At 36.0% G+C, this 18,656-nt stretch overlaps 2 protein-coding genes across 3 annotated transcripts; both read left to right on the forward strand.

Annotated features, from left to right (window-relative positions):
• Positions 1-345: 345 nt before the first annotated feature.
• LOC125279935 lies at positions 346-17,265 on the forward strand. Of its 2 annotated transcripts, none has more exons than XM_048210160.1 (8): positions 346-501; positions 615-659; positions 776-820; positions 3,279-3,677; positions 3,893-4,066; positions 5,407-5,679; positions 6,121-6,237; positions 16,795-17,265. In XM_048210160.1, exons 1-8 carry the CDS (start codon positions 438-440, stop codon positions 16,845-16,847), a joined length of 1,170 nt encoding a protein of 389 aa, XP_048066117.1. In that variant the 5' UTR covers positions 346-437; the 3' UTR covers positions 16,848-17,265. The 2 variants fall into 2 exon arrangements, with proteins under 2 accessions (XP_048066117.1, XP_048066116.1); XM_048210159.1 differs by lacking the exon at positions 16,795-17,265 and adding an exon at positions 6,704-7,470 and having other exon boundaries at positions 355-501.
• On the forward strand, positions 9,442-16,865 carry LOC125279943 (macrophage mannose receptor 1-like). Its single transcript, XM_048210170.1, has 5 exons — positions 9,442-9,678; positions 11,161-11,562; positions 11,774-11,938; positions 15,414-15,791; positions 16,733-16,865. Exons 1-4 carry the CDS (start codon positions 9,633-9,635, stop codon positions 15,788-15,790), a joined length of 990 nt encoding a protein of 329 aa, XP_048066127.1. The 5' UTR covers positions 9,442-9,632; the 3' UTR covers position 15,791; positions 16,733-16,865.
• Positions 17,266-18,656: the final 1,391 nt, after the last annotated feature.

Here is an 18,656-nt window from a genome sequence, read left to right on the forward strand (position 1 = left end):
TCAAACTTAGTTGGTAAACAGCAGGCTTAATATCTCTTGAGAGGCACTTCTACTTTGCTATATACACTCTGCCTTTTTTGTTTTTAAGACAGGAAATCACTATATCAGTCTCAGTTGGTGCCACATGAGTGTCTCAGAAAGCTGTAGCTCTCTAATCTGACATGATGAACTTGCTTTATATCCTTTTATTGGTCCTTTTCAGTAAGTGAATTATATTTCTTTGCCTCAGATTTTGTGCACATCTACTATGTGTAAGGACAGGAATCAATAAATATTTTGCTGTGTGTTTGTACAGATTCATCTGATGCATGGGACCCAGATTACCATACGACGACAGGTGCATCATCTAATGACTTTAATCTATACACTTTTCTGTCAGTATTCCTATATAATATTCCATTTTTTTTTAAAGTGTAAGGATAGCAGTAAATATAATTATGCTGTGTTTTTGTACAGATTCTCCTCGTGCACGGCAAAATACTGCTAATACTTCAGTGACAGGTGCATCAACTGACTATCTATAAATATTTATGTCAGTATTTCTGTACAATATTCCAAATTATTTTAAAGTGTAAGGATAGCGGTCAATATAATTATGCTGTGTTTTTAAGCAGATTCTCCTCATGCACAGCAAACTACTGCGAATACTTCAGTGACAGGTAAATCATCTAATGACTTTATCTATAAATATTGCTGTCAGTATTCTTATATAATATTCCAAAATATTTTAAAATACAAGGATATCAGTCAATGTCATTGTCCTGTGTTTTTACAGATTCTCCTCATGCACGGCAAACTACTGCTACTACTTCAGTGTCAGGTGAATAATCTAATGAGTTTATCTTTACACTTTTCTGTCAAAATATTTGAAAGTGTGAGGATAGGAGTCAATTTCATTTTTGCCTTCTTTTGTACTCATTCATTGGTCAATGGTACAACAGTTTACCCTTCAAAAACAGGTACAGTACATCATCTCTACTTCTATATGAATAATACGTCTATATGTTTATGTTTTACAGCTAGTGTTCTTTAAAAAAAATGCAATTTAAACTTGGGACAATTTTACATGACTGACATAACTGTTAAAGAATAATCATCATAACATTCAATAAGCCTCAAAAATTCACTGGGAATTGGGTATTATACCATTAAATATCAGATAGGATCAATTGAGAAATTATAAATATGAATTAACTCAGTATGATTGTATAAAAACTTATTTTTAATCAATTGTTCACAAAAAGAAAAAAAGAAAAAAAAGTTTCTAATGCTTATATATTTATTATTCCAACTGCTACAATTATGTTGAGAGAAATTATGATTATATACAAGATACCAAGAAAGTAATGCTTGTTTGTGAAAACTTGCAAGCTTTAAGGGTGTCTTATTATGAGTCACATTTCAATAAGATCCATGCACTCACATTTGTTAATATTCATAGAAAGAACAGATACAGATGAAAATAACTGCAAACACTTAATTCTTTTTCCAACTTGGTCTCATAAGAAAAGAGAAGCGTCATCAGCTAATTGTGTTGCCTTGTTTAGATACACTGCCCTGTTAAAAAAACCCTAAAACACAACACAATGCAATGTAACACAACGCAACATTCAAAATAAGTAAGTAAAGTTTTACAAGTAAAACACCAAATGTAGGCTATACAGAAAATTCCATCTAATTAATACAATACATTGTATACATTATACACTATGGCAATGTATCAATTTACGTATGGTAGAAAAAATATACCAGATACTCATGAGAAAATGCTGTTCAAGTACATCAGTCAGGTTTAGGTGATAGAATATATAGTATATCATTATTTATACAGAAAGTTCCCATAAAAAAAGGAAAATTAATAACTGAATACTCCTTATAAGCAATTAACAATTCCTTTACTACTGGTTTAAACTTCTGTACTTCATTTATATAGTTAATAAGGTGTTAACAAAGCATAAAAACATTATCAAACTGTTTTATGAGCTAATTAAACAATAAAAAAAATTAAATACTGAAATATTTATTATATAAATAAAAAAACAAGGATTGTCAATTTTGATTTCATGGTGACTTTCAGTGCACGATCAGTCTCAGCTTGTTGTTACCACTGACGCAGCATCTTCTGTCGCCTCTGTAAAAATTTTTTGTTTGTTTTGTTTTCATTGTTATCCTTGTAAATTAAAATGATTAAAAAGAAAAGGAAAAAAAAAAAAAAAGAAAAATCACTTTCAAAGTGTTGGAATTTTGTTGCCAAAAGACTTTATTATCAGAGATACAAAGCTGAGTTGGTTTGCAAAGCAACTGTATTTGGATTTGACGATCAACTGAGGCGTGGCTAATACATTCCAAATGTCACTATTATTTATCTTTTTTTTTAGTCTCTTCAATCTGTTGTTTTTAAGAAGTGGATAGGAAATGAGAGGCCTCACCATAGTGTAAAAACAGGAAACTCAGTTTAGCATATGTGAGCACATTCCATTCCTAGACAAGCCTTTTCACACAGTCAGATGCACCATCAAAACAAATATGTTCAGTTTACTCAATTGAATTGTGCAAACTTGTTGCCTTAATTCAATTAAGTAAGCTTAACTTAATTGTATCAAGTTGATCTTACTTAAACCATTTAAGTTCTGTGATCTGAGGAATGCATAAAGTAATTGCTTTGTTTTACTGATTGTGGCTTTATTTTACCATTTCTTGTGTCAGTATTACCCCAACAATGACAGCAAATAAAATCATATTGGTCTTTATAAGTTAGCAATACAATATAATAAACCAAATTTCTAAATGACGTCTAAATTAGTTATTTTAATTCTTTTTGGTTTAATGCCAAATTAGGTCAATTACTTTCTAAAAGCAATCTGTTTAATATGTCTCTTCCTTTGAAACCACAAATAACTGTAATTTCCTGTTTGGAAATCAATTGGAAGAGAGTTACAATAATACAAATGAAGTTCCAAGTGCACAAACAAAGGGAACACTAGCACTAAAATGAGAGAGTAGTAGGCAGTACAGATTACTAAATTGTTGTAAGTTCAACAAAGTCTTGGACATTAAGTAAAGTTTACTAAAAAAAGGATACTTAGAACAACTGTTAGGTTTTGCAGTGTTTTTATTTTTAAATGGCTATATTCACATTGATTAATTTATATTCCGATTAATAAAAATATTCCACACTTGTTCCCACTCAGGGAAACTTCCCCTATATTGTTTATTAATAAACTTTACATAGTATCAAATGTGCTGCCTATTACAGTGTCTGTTTTCGTTTTCCACAGATTCAGATAGTACCTTCCTTATCTACAATGAGGACCGCAACAAATGTGTGTATGCCATGAATGCTACTGAAGTGCACACTGCTCCATGCGATGCATCTTTCAAAGCTCAGCGTTTCCGATGGATTTCCTCTTCACGAATCATTAGCCTCTCTTTTAGTCTCTGCTTGGGGGCCGAGGAGATCGAAGACTGGGTCAAAATTATCCTTCTGCCCTGCAGTGAACTCAGCCCAATGCAAACCTGGGAATGTAAAGATAAGACCTTGTTTGGACTGAAGGGACTTCCACTGCACCTGAACTATGGACATGGGCAAAATATGATGTTGTTTACAGGAACAGGTCCTTTTAGTCGCTGGCTGATTTATGGGACCAAAGAAAATTTGTGTTCTCGTAGATATCAAGGTATGACTAAACCTTCACCTAAAAGATAGCAAATTTGGACAATCATTAAAATCTTATGGCTGCCAAAATGTTAAATTTATATCTAATATGTCTATTATGAATTTCCCTGTATGATGTTACCATATGTGAAATACTTCCTTAGTTTTTCAGATCAAATCCTTAAACTATTCTAAATTAAAGTTAAACCCCTAATGTCATTTCTTTATGTTCTGCAGAGATGTTTAGTACCGGTGGTTATTCAGTTGGGAAGCCATGCCATTTCCCTTTTAAGTTTAGTGGAAAGTGGTACGCTGATTGCACTGTGGATGGCAGGGAAGATGGTCGACTGTGGTGTTCCACAGAAAAAGATTTCGACACGGACAGAAAGTGGGGCTTCTGCCCCCAAAAAAGTAAGACAACAACTATTCACTACTCACTATACAGAAACATTGTACATTTTCCTGTTTCACACTTGCCGTCTGCTCGAGGGAGCCTTGTTTTGTAGATTTAAGCTTTCAGCAAATTATTTCATATTCATTTTCTTTTGTTAATGATGCAGTGAGATCCAGACAGACAAGCAATACATATTAATATTCAAAGTATTGTATCTAAAAATGTTTGTGAAGATCAGAGTATAGAGAAGAGCCCAAAAGAAGATATTTGCAGAATGAAAAGAAGGCTTGAGTCTTCTGAAACTAAACATTTTAAATGCTGTGCTTCTGTAACATGAAGGGACTTGGTAAAGTGCCTATTGAAGTTTTCTCTTTATTCTGACTTCTCTTTTTTTATCCATTTATAAATGCAGTAAAGACAAAATGTACCTTAGCAAGTTTTATCAGGTTTTATCCTTATGAGGCACACGAAATAACTTAAGCACGTGGTTTTAACACCTTTACGACATTTAAGAGAGTTTTGCAGATCTTGCATTCATGTCTTTCATGTCTGCAGAGATGGAAACAGACACTGACTTTGATACCAAGGTACACCATGTAATCAATTCTGATGGAAAATACATCCACTTGATCTTACAGCACAGAAGAGACACAAAACATCTTACATTTGGAAATAATAGAATATATGTAAATGATGAAAACAATTAATAACATGTAAAAAATAATTATGTAACATAAGGCACAGAAATGATCTAGAATCCATAAAGAAAAGGTGAATAAGATTCATAGGGGAAAAAAAGTAAAAGAAATGAATAAAATATTACTATTTTCAATTTATGAAAACGTGTGAATGTGTGATTTTCATAAGTATTATTTCATGAGTTCACATGTACATATAATTGAATAGAGTAAATATTATGTGTATTTGGACCAAACCCAGAGTACTCCCCCTGATTGTGGTAAAAATAGAAATGAGGAGATGGGGTGGAGGAGGGATGCTGATAAACTTTCAGATGAACAGAGGTAAGTCTGCTGTATTTAAAGCCTACCTCTTGTCATTGGTTGAGTTGATTAACTGAATGTTCTCCACTTGTGCTAATTAGATTAATTTTCTGAACCTGCTCCTCCCGAACTTTGTTAATAAAACATAATTAATTTGCTGTTGATTAATTCTTCATTAAAAATAAAATGTATCTTTTATCGTCAGTTCTTCATATTTCTGGGTCTCACTGCATCAGTATCAGTGATACTGGCCGCCATTCAAAGTACTTAGTAAAAAGATGCCATTAATATATTTAAAATAACCCGTCTTTATGTTGTTTCTACATGAAAATTCATGCTGGTGTGTTTTATTTTAGATGCCCCAGTGCCCAACATCACAGTGTTCAGGCAGATGCAGGACGGAGAGCATGTGATGGTGATGTGTTCATTTGGCAGGAGGTTCATTGAGAGCTCTTTCCAGCTGTCAGTGGATTGTGAACACAACTACACACTGAAGAACCCACTGTGTTATTCAAATGAAAAGTGTGTGTTTGATGCGAAAGTGAGCTCACCTGTTTCCTTCACCTGTGTGCACGAGATTAATTCTGTGGTGAACCAGCAGAGTGAGACCAAAACCTACAGCCCATCTGGTAATACATACTGTAATTTGGATTTTCATCAAAGATAACACAAAAGAACTGTTTTATAACCCTAATGCTCCATTTTGCTGGCATGTTAGATTTTGACACCTCAACATGTATATCAATATAATCTAAACAATTTAAAATATTATTTTTTGTCAAGTTCTGTAGAGTGATCAAAGAGGGTTCCCTGTAATGGATTAATTGCAGTAATAGAATGGCATACAGGCTCATTATTTCATGTTAGATTTGCTGTAGTCTTAATGCATCATTTTGGTTATTAAAGTAACAGCTAATTTATTTATTCATTTAAATTTGAAATGAACATTATAGCACTTTAAATCACATCTAGGCCAAATCTAGTGCCTTACGTGTTTTAAAAACCTATGAGCGTAACTGTAATTGTTTTTTGTCTTTTTTATACATACATGTTGCTTGTGTTTGCTGCAGATGATCATGAGGAAAAAGTCTCTTTATTCTACATCTGCTTTTCCTCCTTCATTGCTGTTGGTCTCGTCATCATGACTGCAGCAGTGATCGTGACCACCATCAGGAGCAAAGCTAAAGGTGTGTTTCAGCAGTTACTCACAGTCAGATCAAAATCTAAAAGTGAAAATAATGAAACGGCATACACAATGTGCTGAGAGCATCTCAACATGTTTTCATTATGCATTTAATTTCATTTAATTATTTCCTCACAAGAAGCCGTTGGTTTTCTGAGCTTTAGATGAGCTTCCTCAATCTTATTGCTGATAACTGTAATGACATTACATATTATGCCTACAGAGCTCAATATAGTTTCTGCATGCATTTTTTAATTAAAATCTTTGGGTTCTTACCAGTTGTTGGTGTGAGATGCATTTTGAGATGCAATGCTTTTGAAGAAAATTCTGGCATTTATACATATGATTTGAGGTTTGATTTGTAGTGAGTGTGTTGCAACTGTTTCTGTTGAGTTTGTGTTCAGGATTAGATTTGATCTTTATCTTCAGTACACTAACCCAGTGAACTCTTTGTACTTTTGTTAACACAGACTCCATCAACCACACCACAGCTGTTAAAGAGGATGACTACACAAATGCACAAATAATCAGAAGACTTTCTGAAGAGAGAAGAGCAGGCCTGAAGAAGGAAAAAAAAAGTTTCCTGAGCTGTTTTAACTGAAAGCAACTTACACTGGCATATTTTAAAAGTCATTGTTTTGTCTCAAGATTCACACCAGTAATGTTTTTTTTTTTCCTAAGTCGCATTTATGAAAGCTACTTAAATGTCTTATTGAACTAAGGCCTAATCCATGGCTTACTCTAAGCCCTGTCTGTGAAACCAGGCCTATAAGTGACAAAAGTAGTCATGATTACCACCAGTAGAAGACAAAGCTGCATCACCATTCAATTAAAGCTCGACCCATGTTCTGTATCTTCTTTTTGTCAGATTCACTCCGAATGATCAGCTTCTGTAAAGTTTGTCATTTCACTTAACCCATCTGTAATGATAAAACACTCATTCCAGAGTTTAGTGACTCGATATACACACAACAGAAGCATAACCTGCAAACAAGCCTGCACTGGCCCTTTACGGGCCCACTTAGGGCTGCCAGCGCTGGGCCCCTGAAAATTTGCTCATTGGCAAAATGTTGGCCCCCTAAGCACTGAGGTAAGCGCTTGCTTTAGTTGGGCTCTTGACCCTTGATTTCAACCTGTAATGTTTCTCTGGCTGTTATACTGTGTGTTTCTAAAGCACATTTGTTATAGCAAAAGTTGTGAAAAGAAAAGTTGATCTGATTATCACCTTAATTAATGAGGTCAAATTAATAATTAGAGTGGAAATCAATAACCACAGCAAGTCAGGACCTCAGTTTACAGTCTAGTGCCCCTATTGCTGCACTCTGAATTTAGGAGCCATACAAGCCTGAGAGTGAGCACCCCCTGCTGGCCTCACTAAAGCATTTTTCAATAACAATCAAGGTTTTTCAAAAAAGGTCTCCAATCCATGGCACGGCCTGGCTCAAACCCACTTAGCTTTGGAGGGGAGCCAGGCTTTGGCCATGGGACGCTACGGCCACACTGCTTTCCACTGTCTTGATATAACGGGTCCAATGGAAAGGGCAGCGCATCCTGAGTGGTTCATGTATTCCTCAGAGTGAGCAACCACCTGTATTACAATACAGTATAGTCACACTATAGCAACGCTCTCCAACACATTCTGTTATTCTAACTGCGCTTATTTCTGCCGTTGGTGTAAGCAGCAGTGCATGCTAATAGACAATATATATTTTACACCATCTTGCTGATAACATTTCTTTGGTCATTTGGCAGGTCTACAGCCACTGTACTGAAATCACCCTTATCAGAATGTGCATTACCTATTTACCTTAATTAATAAGGTCAGATTTAAAATTAAAGTGGCAATAACGACTACAGAAAGTCAGGGCCTCAGATTAAAGGATGGTTCTTACAGTCTACTGCACTCTGAATTTAGGAGCCATACAAGCCTGAGAGTGAGCACCCCCTGCTGGCCTCACTAAAGCATCTTCCAATAACAATCAAGTCTTTTCAAAAAAGGTCTCTTATCCATGTCATGGCCTAGCTCAAGCCTACTTAGCTTCAGGTGGGAGTGGGAATGTGACGTTTAGTGGAAAAATAAACCGAAATTGTATTATTTAACAAAATTCATGACCTCAGCGGTTGGTCTTCTCTGCACGGCTATATGACGTGCACATTCATGAGCGCTGCAGTCTCGCCTTGAAAAGATCACACAAGTTGAAAGAAGTAAAGATTAAAAAAAACTCAACATGAAATACAACTCACGTACCTTCTTCTCTGAGGTGAATATATCCGTTGCATTCGTTGTAACAAGAAGTTCACATTCACATCTGTCAACTGTCATCAGACATGTGTCTCTGATAGGTTTGATTATTTTCTAATGTAAGATCTTCATCAACCAGGTGTGCTTTCTTAGAAATTATTAAGTGATGTAGCAAAATCGTCTGTTTGCATCTCGGCAGACATGAGATAATGCAAGATCTGTGATATTCTCTTAGAGGTGTTAAAACCACAATTGTGTTAAATGTTATTCTGTGTGCCTTATAAGGAACACGGTGATCTAATAAGACCTGCTGGGGAACACTTGGGTTGTGTTCCACAAAACTTTTAGACACGCACTCGCCAACTTCCCTAAGCACTTCCCCTTTGGGGAATCCCTGCTGCCATTTTGAAGTTCGTTCCACTTCATGAAGTGGATGAGGGAAGTTTATATGAACAGACCCTCGCTGTCTCGATTTTGACAGAGGAAGTGAGTCTACTTTATGTTCACTTCAGTCAGCTCCATATACCACAATGCAACATGATATATATGATATATATATATGTGTGTGTGTGTGTGTGTGTGTGTGTGTGTTTTATATTTAAAACAACCCAAACACACTTAGAAATATATAGTATGCTGCATTAAACAATTTCGTAAGGGGAAAAAAAAAAGTCCATAGTGGATTCAAGTGATCAATTTGCCAATTCAGCCCATTGCAAAGGTTCCGCCAGTAGTGGGCACTCATGCAACGTAAGCAATGACGTACATCCGAGTCAATGAGACTGAGGGAAGTTAGCAAGAGAAGGGCATAAAAAACGAACTAGAACTCAGCCTTGGTCTCGAGTACATCCATGAATGTTGCAAGAGATGTACAAATAATTTCAATATATTTCCCAAAATCTTCCTGTTACATAAGCACAGCATATAAAATGTTTAGCTTCAGAAGACACTGTTCTGTTTTCTCTCCTTGCATTCTGCGGATATCTCCTTTTTTGGGTCTTTCTTTCTCTATACTCTGATCTTCACCAAATTCATCTATTATACAAAACTAGATACAATACTTTGGATATTATTAGTTAGATTTATTTTTCTATGTTATTTTTGCTATTACAATTTTTTACAATTTGCTCGTCTGCCTGGACCACACAATATCAAGCATGAACCTGCTTTATATCCTATTACTCATCCTTTGGTCAGCTTTCAGTAAGTAAATCACATTTCTTTGCCTCAGATTGTGTCTATCTACTGTAAGGACAGGAGTCAATAGAATTGTTGTTGTGTTTGAGATTTATCTGATGCATGGTGCCTAAATTACCATACAGTGACATGTGCATCATCTAATGATGTTAATATATGCATGTTTCTGTCAGTATTAATTTGAAAAATATTTTAATGTGCAAGAATAAAGGTCAATTTAATTTTTCCCTTTTTTTTTTCTTTTTTTTTTTTTTATGCCGTGTAATACATCTGCCCCTGATGAACCTTTAATGATAAGTGCATCATCTAATGACTTTAATCTATATATTTTACTGCCAGGGTTCTTTTTTAGGGCTATTCAAAATTGAGACAATCCTTGAAATATCAGTTGCTCTATAACAGTGCTGAAACTGTAAAAAAAAAAAAAAAAAAAAAAAAGTACTATTAAAAACATTTTGTTAATTGAATTAAAGCTAAGATAAAATACAATAAAATAAAATATAAATGAAAAATTGTATTAGAGGAGCATTAGAAAGATACATTTATGTTGAAGTACTAAAATTAACTAGAAAAAAATGAATACAGAATAAAACTAAATTTTAAAAACACAATTTCTAAAAAGTTATACTAAAATTAGAATGGAAACTGAAATCCACTTCAAACTATTAATAAATAGCATATAAATAATACTACAATAACAATGCTCTATACAGCAATGTCAGATATTTGTAAGGTAAAATGAGGTTAAACTTGGACTCTCAGTGATATAAGCTAAGCTAGTGCTCATGAATCACCTTATTTTATAATCATAAAACCATCTGAGCTGTTTTAAAAAAAAAATTTAAAAGTAATTTTGTGGTTTGGAAATTGGGGGTGCAGTCTGTAGAGTGAATTTGGAGTGAGTGATGGCATTCCTAGTCAAACTAAATTCATTTACAGACAATCTGAACAGAAACTGTTACTGTAAATGTTACCGTTATCTGATAACAGATATTTTGAGGTGATAAAGTTGCATGTACTGATTTAATGTAAACACTGTCTAATGATGTTGTCTATCCAGAGATATTTAGCTACAGTTGATGAGCACATATATTGAGTGAAAACATTATCAGATGCACACAGATACAAATTCACAGGGGAATCCAGAAATACGTGCAAAAGATTCACACGTGCACTGGAATAAAGGTTTTTTTGCTTGCTATGCAATCCACAAATACACAAAGGTTATGAAAGATGTGTAATTTAATGCACAAATAAACGCCGGGCCATTTGTATTGAGATTGTATCGAGATCAGTCTTAAATCTCAAGAAATCAAATTGCAAAAGGGTTAAGAAAGTCTTTTGCACCACAGACATGTTCCCTTTTTTACATTATGATGCAATGTACTCAGGGAACCACGTTACATCTAATTAGCAACCAGGACATTTTTCTCAATTTGAACTCATGTTGCCTGTTACAGTGTCTGATATCATTTTTCATGTATTCAGATAGTTCCAGCTCCTTCCTTATCTACAATGAGGACCACAACAAATGTGTGTATGCCGTGAGTGCTAACGTAGTGCTGACTGCTCCATGCGATGCAACTTTCAAAGTTCAACTCTTCCAATGGATTTCCTCTTCACGAATCATTAGCCTCGCTTTTAGTCTCTGTTTAGGGGTCGAGAAGATTGAAGACAGGGGCAAAGTTATCCTTCTGCCCTGCAATGAATCTAACCCCGAACAAACCTGGGAATGTAAAGATGAGACCTTGTTTGGATTGAAGGGACATCCACTGCACCTGAACTATGGAGGTTATGAGCCAAATATGATGTTGCATACAGAAACAGGTGTTTGGAGTCGCTGGATGATTTATGGGACTGACAAAAATTTGTGTTCTCGTGGATATCGAGGTAAGACCAAAAGTCCACCTAACCCTTCAAACCTTTATAATAATGGCTGCCAAAATCAATGGCTGCCATGAATTTCCCTGTATGACATTAGCATTTGTTTAACTAGGTGAAAGACTTCTGTCTCCTTAGTCATATAAGTTTTTCACATTAAATCCTTAAACTATTCTACATTAAACTTAAACCCTTAATTTCATTTCTTTATGTTCTGCAGAGATGGCTATTGATCCAAATGGGAAACCATGCCATTTCCCTTTTCAGTTTGGTGGCCACTGGTTCTCTGATTGCACTGTGTATGGCAGAGGTGATGGTCTGCTGTGGTGTGCCACAGTCCAAAATTACAACGCTGATCAACAGTTTGGCTTCTGCCACCCAAGAAGTAAGACAGCACAACTATTCACTACAGAAACATCGCTGTTTATTACTTAATAAGCACAATATGCACTTTGTATAGCAGTGGTTTTCAACCAATCTCAACCTCAAGATGACAAAATGATTTCAAATAAGATAAAACAAGCATTCATAATATTTATTTTAATAAAGTTAGCTGAAAACAATGTGGTGGATATTTTGTAGTGCTATATGGCTAAACTAAAATCTGTTTTGAATGTTGCCTTAATTATTTATATTATTGAATTTAGTTTAGAGAAAAGTGTTGCAGTTGGGAAAAAATATTCTACATAGCAGGGAATAATTTACATTTACTTTTACAGCGAGTTATGGAGCACATACTCAAGATTTTCTCTCACTATTACCTGTACTTTTTTCAGTGTATTTGGAATAAATGAATGAGGCATTTATATAGCGCTTTATCAGGGGGTCTCTCCTCATCCACCACCAGTGTGCAGCATCCACTTGGATGATGCGACGGCAGCCACAGAACAACGGCACAGGTGTGCTCACCACACACCAGTTATAGCTGGAGAGAGTAGAGAGAGAGTGATAGAGCCGGTACAGAAGTTGGGAATTATTAGGAGGCCATGATTAATGGAGGGTATTTTGTTCCCTCATATCTGATTTGTGCCCTTTCAGTTTTTTCAATTTTGCCATTGACTTTAGACCAGGTTTTTGTTGGTCAATGGTGCAGTATTTTTCAGTTGCCTCAAAACAGCAACACGCCAACAATACGGCTAACAAGTAACAACGCGCCTCGTTTTCAGACCAGCACGCCCATTGGCGAACAGATGGGCGTGAGTGCATTTGCTATTTAAACAACGTGGCGCTGGATGTGAAAATGATGATAACTGCGACTGGCTGAAACTAGCAAAAAACACTTGTGTCGCACCTAGCGTCGCACTGCACCAGGTCAATGATAGGGCCCACAGTGTGTAAGTGCACTGTGTATAGCGCGTCATTTGGGACAACTATTGTCACTATACCAATCTGTATTGTTTATTGGAATAAACTGGAGGAAGATTTATTATGGAAGGCCATCTGGAAATTACCAGACAAATATTTATCAATAGGGGCTGGCTGCAGACTTAAGGGACGAGTGGAGCTTCACTCAAAGGCAGAAATACGTTACCTCCACTAGTGGAGCTAGCTACAGCTATGGCCACTGCATGCGCACATCCATATTGTGTCATTTAATTACTGTATTTGCATTATGTAAGGCTAGGTTTAGGGTTGGGGTAGGTGTAGACATTAGTAAAACACAATCTGGTAAGTAGTAATTTTATTTTAGTAATTGTTATTTTATTGTGAGATTTTGCCTCACTACGTTATCTTAAAGGTCCCGTTTTTCGTGGTTTTTTGAAGCTTTGATTGTGTTTATAGTGTGCAATATAACATGTGTTCATGTTTCGCGTGTAAAAAAAACACAGTATTTTTCACATAATTTACTTATCTGTATACCACTGTTTCCACTGTCATAAAAACGGGCTGATGACTTCCTTGTTCTATGAAGTCCCTCCTTCAGAAATACGTAACGAGTTCTGATTGTGCCAGCGGTTCCTGTGTTGTGATTCGACAGCAGCTTAGCGCTCCTTGCCCGGAAAGGTCACGCCTCTTACCATAACGTGGAGATGCACGCGCTCAGTGTTCTTGTAAACATGTCTTTAATTTTACCCTATCAATTTGAGCCGGAATCAGACCCGGTGATTGGACTGCGGGATGAAAATAACAGCGTTTCGACGACATGGCGACAAACACACTCTACAAACGCAACTCTTGTGTATTCCTGTGGGCGGAGGTTAGTCAAAAAACTGTTTTAGTGACGTCATTAAAGAAGGAAGTAGAGGGATGTAGTCCAAACTGGCCGTTCGATGTAGGCGACTTCTGTTAAATAAAATATCTCGCTTGGCATTGAACTTTGAGCTTTAAAATTTTACAGATTTTATTTATACTATAACAACAACATTACACACTAACTAAAGTTTCAAACATGGGATCACGAAGAACGGGACCTTTAACACAAGCCATCAAAACATAGATTACGCCTATGCTAGCCGTCATGCAACATCAGCTAACACTGGTGAGACATCAATATTGCTCATCAGAAAAATATAAATCCATGCGTTTTTCTTGCATTGCATGTTACGACAGCCTCAGTCTGCCAGTGTAGCAATGCTGCAGTAAAATTATTCAAGTGGAGGTGACGTATTTCTTGTTTGAGAGTGGAGCTCCACTCGCCATGGTCTGCAGCCAGACCCTTCTCATATTTATTGGTAAATCAAGTTAAGTACACTTTAACACTTTAGTTTAGGGTCCAATTCTCACTATTAACTAGTTGCTTATTAGCATCCATATAACCAGGATATTGACTGTTTATTAGTACTTATAAAGCATATATTAATGCCTTATTCTGCATGACCATATTCTACATCCCTTAATCCTAAAATTAACAACTACCATAATAACTATTAATAAGCAGTAATTGGTAGTTAATTGTGACAAAAGTTGTAGTTAACAGTGAGAACTGGACCCTAAACTAAAGAGTGACTGATATATCTTTCAAAATATATGTATATATATATATATATATATATATATATATTTTTTTTTTTTTTTTTTTTTTTTTTTTTTTTTTGTTAAGTTTAAAAAAGATATTGATTTGAACTGTTCTTTCTATAATACGCTAGCTGAAACTTTGTTTCATTTATTTTTTCATTGATCTCATGTAAGGAAATCGTGGAAAGAGTTGATTAGATTTGTAATTGATAACACTGACCCCACTTTTTTTGTGTTTAGAAAATGTTTTATTTGGTTTCACTAATATCCCCTCAAAAAAAGAAAACAATACTATATTATAAATTAAATCTTTGATAAATTATATACACAAATGTAAGTAGAGTAAAATTCAACCTTTGTTTTTTGTTCTTGAAAAAGAATATATATCAAGACTATAAGAAAGCAATTAGAACTGTTTCTATATGTGTGTCCTTTAATATATTTACATAATGTTTAGCCTACACCACTGGCTATATGTTTTTCTGTATATGTGTATTATTGCAGTTCTGACTGTACATGGACTTTGTTTGTTTGAAGTTTAATAGAAAATATCCTCTCCCTTGGCCTCATGTGATAGTAAAGTGTCCGTCTTATGCACACTTCAGAATCTTACCGAAAGTAAAGGTCATCTGGGTACTTTCTGCCTACTTTTTACATGAAATCATACATGCTTCTTTTGTCACATTCTTTTTTTCACTTACTATATAGTAGGAAAGTATGTGATTTTTGGATGCAGCCTGTCTGTTTTACACTTTGTATTTTTCACCAAACTATATTATAGGTGTATCATCAGATTTGAGATTAACTGTGGTGCAAATGTGTGTGAACCGTGGGTGGAGAACGGTGCTGTTTGCTTTTTTACAGAGAACTGGAATCCTTCTTTATGTTTCTATGTTTTATTTCAGATGCCCCAGTGCCCAACATCACAGTGTTCAGGCAGATGCAGGACAGAGAGCATGTGATAGTCATGTGTTCATTTGGCAGGAGGTTCATTGAGAGCTCTTTCCAGCTGTCAGTGAAGGGTGAACACAGCTACACACTGAAGAACCCACTGTGTTATTCAAATGAAAAGTGTGTGTTTGATGCGAAAGTGAGCTCATCTGTTTCCTTCACCTGTGTGCACGAGCTGAATTCACTGGTGAGCCATCGCAGTGAGACCTACACGGATGATTATGAGGAAGGAGCATCTTTATTCAACATCTGCTTTTTCTCCTTCATTACTGTTGGTCTCGTCATCATGACTGTGGCACTGATCGTGACCACCATCAGGAGCAAAGCTTAAGGTGTGTTCCAGGAGTTAAGTCTGGTTCACACTGTGCGATTTTGGCCAAGATTTGGTCGTCTGAGACAAATTTTGCAAATCCTAAAAGATTCCTGTAATCCTAGCCTAAAATCTGTTGTCTTTGATCGCTAGTTTGACATGTTCACCGACAGCCGGTTAATGACCGTTGCAATCAAAATTTACCTCCGACGAAGTTCTGGCAGTGTCAGAAGATTTGGCGCACAATCCTCCAGTGTGACTTCTCCTACGACGAACGTCAAATTGTCTTAGTTTTCCAAGACAAGCTGTGATCAAAATTAATGATAGAGATGTTTGTTAGCCACCATTTCAGTCCCGTGTGTAACGCAGTTCACAGTCACCGAATGTGTATGTTTTGATGATGTAAAACTCCGGACAAGTTTTCATGTGCGCGTCCGTTTTTAACGCTTCTTGAATGTTGTGCAGTCTGACATTAATGACAGCTGAGATCCCACAGTGTGACATGAGGATCATGTTCGTACAGTCTGACAAGCAACCATCGTAAAGGACTATTATAAATCGCACAGTGTGAACCCGGCTTTACTCAGATTAAAATCAAGAAATGAAAATAATGAAAATGCATACACAATGTGCTTAGAACATCGCAACATGCTTTGTTATGCATTTCATTTCATTATTTCCTTACAAGTAACTCAAAAAAAAAAGACTAACATGTAGCTGTTGATTTTCTGAGTTGATGAGTTCCTCAATCTTATAGCTTATAACTGTAATGGCATTACATATGCCTACAGAGCTCAATATAGTTTCTACATGCGTTTCTAAATTAAAATCTCACACCAGTTGTTGGTGTGAGGTGCATTTTGACATGCAATGCTATTAAAGACAAATCTGGCATTGTATGATATGAGATTTGGTTTTGGGCTAAGAGTGTCCTGACTGTGTTTCTGATGAATTTGTTTTCAGGATTAGATTTGATCTTTATCTTCAGTAGTTTTCCAGCACACACACTAACCCAGTGAACTCAGACTCCATCAACTCCACCACAATTGTTACCAACGATGAGTACATGAACAAATAATCAGAAGACTTTCTGAAGAGGGAAGAGCAGACCTCAAGAGGAAAAAGAAACTTTTACTAAAACATATGTGAATTATTCAATTAACCATTCAAATATAGTCATCTTGCCATACAGCTTTGGGATGTTTTAACCTTCTGACTTCTGTCTGTAATTCACACAGCGTGATGTGTGAGGGCTCACACACTTCTGAAACAATGTTTTAAAAAGTGTTTTTCTTCTACCGAACACGAAAGAAGATACAATATTTTTAAGAATATGGGCAACCAACCAAATTATTTTAATGGGGAAAAAACACTATGGAAGTCAATGAAGCCCATCAACTGTTTGGTTATCAACATATTCAAAATATCTTCTTTTGTGTTCAGCAAAAGAAAGAAATTCATACAGGTTTGGGACAACTTGAGGGTGAGTAAATGATGACAGAATTTTCCTTTTTGGGTGAAATATCTCTTTAACATTGACAGCCCTAATTATATTACATGATTACTTTTTTTTAGAAAAAAACATGTGAATAATTTGTTGAGATTTTCTTTTATATTTTACATGATGCAATTTTAGAACTGTGTATTGCAGCAACTTTTTTTTCTCATTAGGATAAATTGCTTATGCAGTAACATTCTTCATTTGTATGTTTAGATAATAATGTCTTCTAAATGAATTCATATAAAAATAAATGTGTCACTTATTGCTGTAGCTTTCATTTTTGTCTACATCAGAGGGCAGTAGCTGTATGTTACATTACACAAATCTTTTATGACATGAAGATACACACAGAAAAGCTCGTCTAGCCTTTGCAAAAGCTCACCTGGACAAAGAAGTTTTTAGTCCCTACGGTCAAGCATGGTGGTGGGAACATTGGTGTTTTTCAGCCAATGGGACAGGCAACCTTGTAAAAGTAAATGGCATCATGAAAAAAGACTACATTAAAGGGGCAGTAGGTGCTCTGGGAAATGCTAACGTTTGCCTGCTAACATTGAAAGCATATGATCCCATCCTCCCTGCAAATCGCCGTCCAAAGCCACATATCCTCCAAAACACAGGAATGCACACACACACACACACACACACACACACACACACACACACACACACACACACACACACACAGCTGCTCTCAGCAAAGCATCACAAGAGACGGCGTTAAACTACCTTGTGTCTCAAAGAACATAACATTACAATAATAATGAATGTAAACAACTAAAGCCAGGCATACATTTAACGACTAGATAAAACATTCTAAGACTGTGCTCAACACACAGCGATTATTTCCTTCGACTGATGCAGAATTAAATACTTACACACGAAATTTGAAGACCGACTGTAATCGCTGACTAAACGCAACTGGCTCTGACTGGACACGTTTGAGCACGATCAGTCATAAGTATCAGTTTACATTCATAATCGGCCTTATAATCGTTAAGTGTGCGCGCCGCGTTAGAGAGCTTGTACCTGACTGCTGCAGATTTGTTTCAGTGTTGATACTATTGTCATGGATACATATAATTCCAAATCTGACTGAACAGCTCTGGTTAGAAAGTCAAGGGTTGCCATCTCTTAATTACGGTAATTATGGCATGAATACAGCATAAACTTGTTGTTTTGATTCAGTATAGAAGGTGGCTGCTGTTTGTTTGCGGAGCTCCGTGACTGACGTCTGTCTGTATAAACACTGCATAGCATGAAACGCGCTGATGGCGTATAAGTCCAGAACTGAGTCCAGTTGAGAATTTGTGGAGAGAACTGAAGAACAGAGTGATGGCAAGCAAGCCTTCCAACCTCAACGCCCTCAAGATTTATGCAAAAGAGGAG

This window comes from Megalobrama amblycephala, linkage group LG12, assembly GCF_018812025.1.
Source record: "Megalobrama amblycephala isolate DHTTF-2021 linkage group LG12, ASM1881202v1, whole genome shotgun sequence".
NCBI classification, from domain to species: domain Eukaryota; kingdom Metazoa; phylum Chordata; class Actinopteri; order Cypriniformes; family Xenocyprididae; genus Megalobrama; species Megalobrama amblycephala.

Coding starts and splice junctions, on each gene's coding strand:
- LOC125279935 (XM_048210159.1), top strand. CDS start 438: ATGCTGTGTTTTTGTACAGATTCTCCTCGTGCACGGCAAAATACTGCT. Junction 502..614: donor TGCTAATACTTCAGTGACAG/GTGCATCAACTG, acceptor GTTTTTAAGCAG/ATTCTCCTCATGCACAGCAA. Junction 6,238..6,703: donor CATCAGGAGCAAAGCTAAAG/GTGTGTTTCAGC, acceptor TTGTTAACACAG/ACTCCATCAACCACACCACA.
- LOC125279943 (XM_048210170.1), top strand. CDS start 9,633: ATGAACCTGCTTTATATCCTATTACTCATCCTTTGGTCAGCTTTCA. Junction 11,563..11,773: donor GTGTTCTCGTGGATATCGAG/GTAAGACCAAAA, acceptor TATGTTCTGCAG/AGATGGCTATTGATCCAAAT. Junction 11,939..15,413: donor TGGCTTCTGCCACCCAAGAA/GTAAGACAGCAC, acceptor GTTTTATTTCAG/ATGCCCCAGTGCCCAACATC.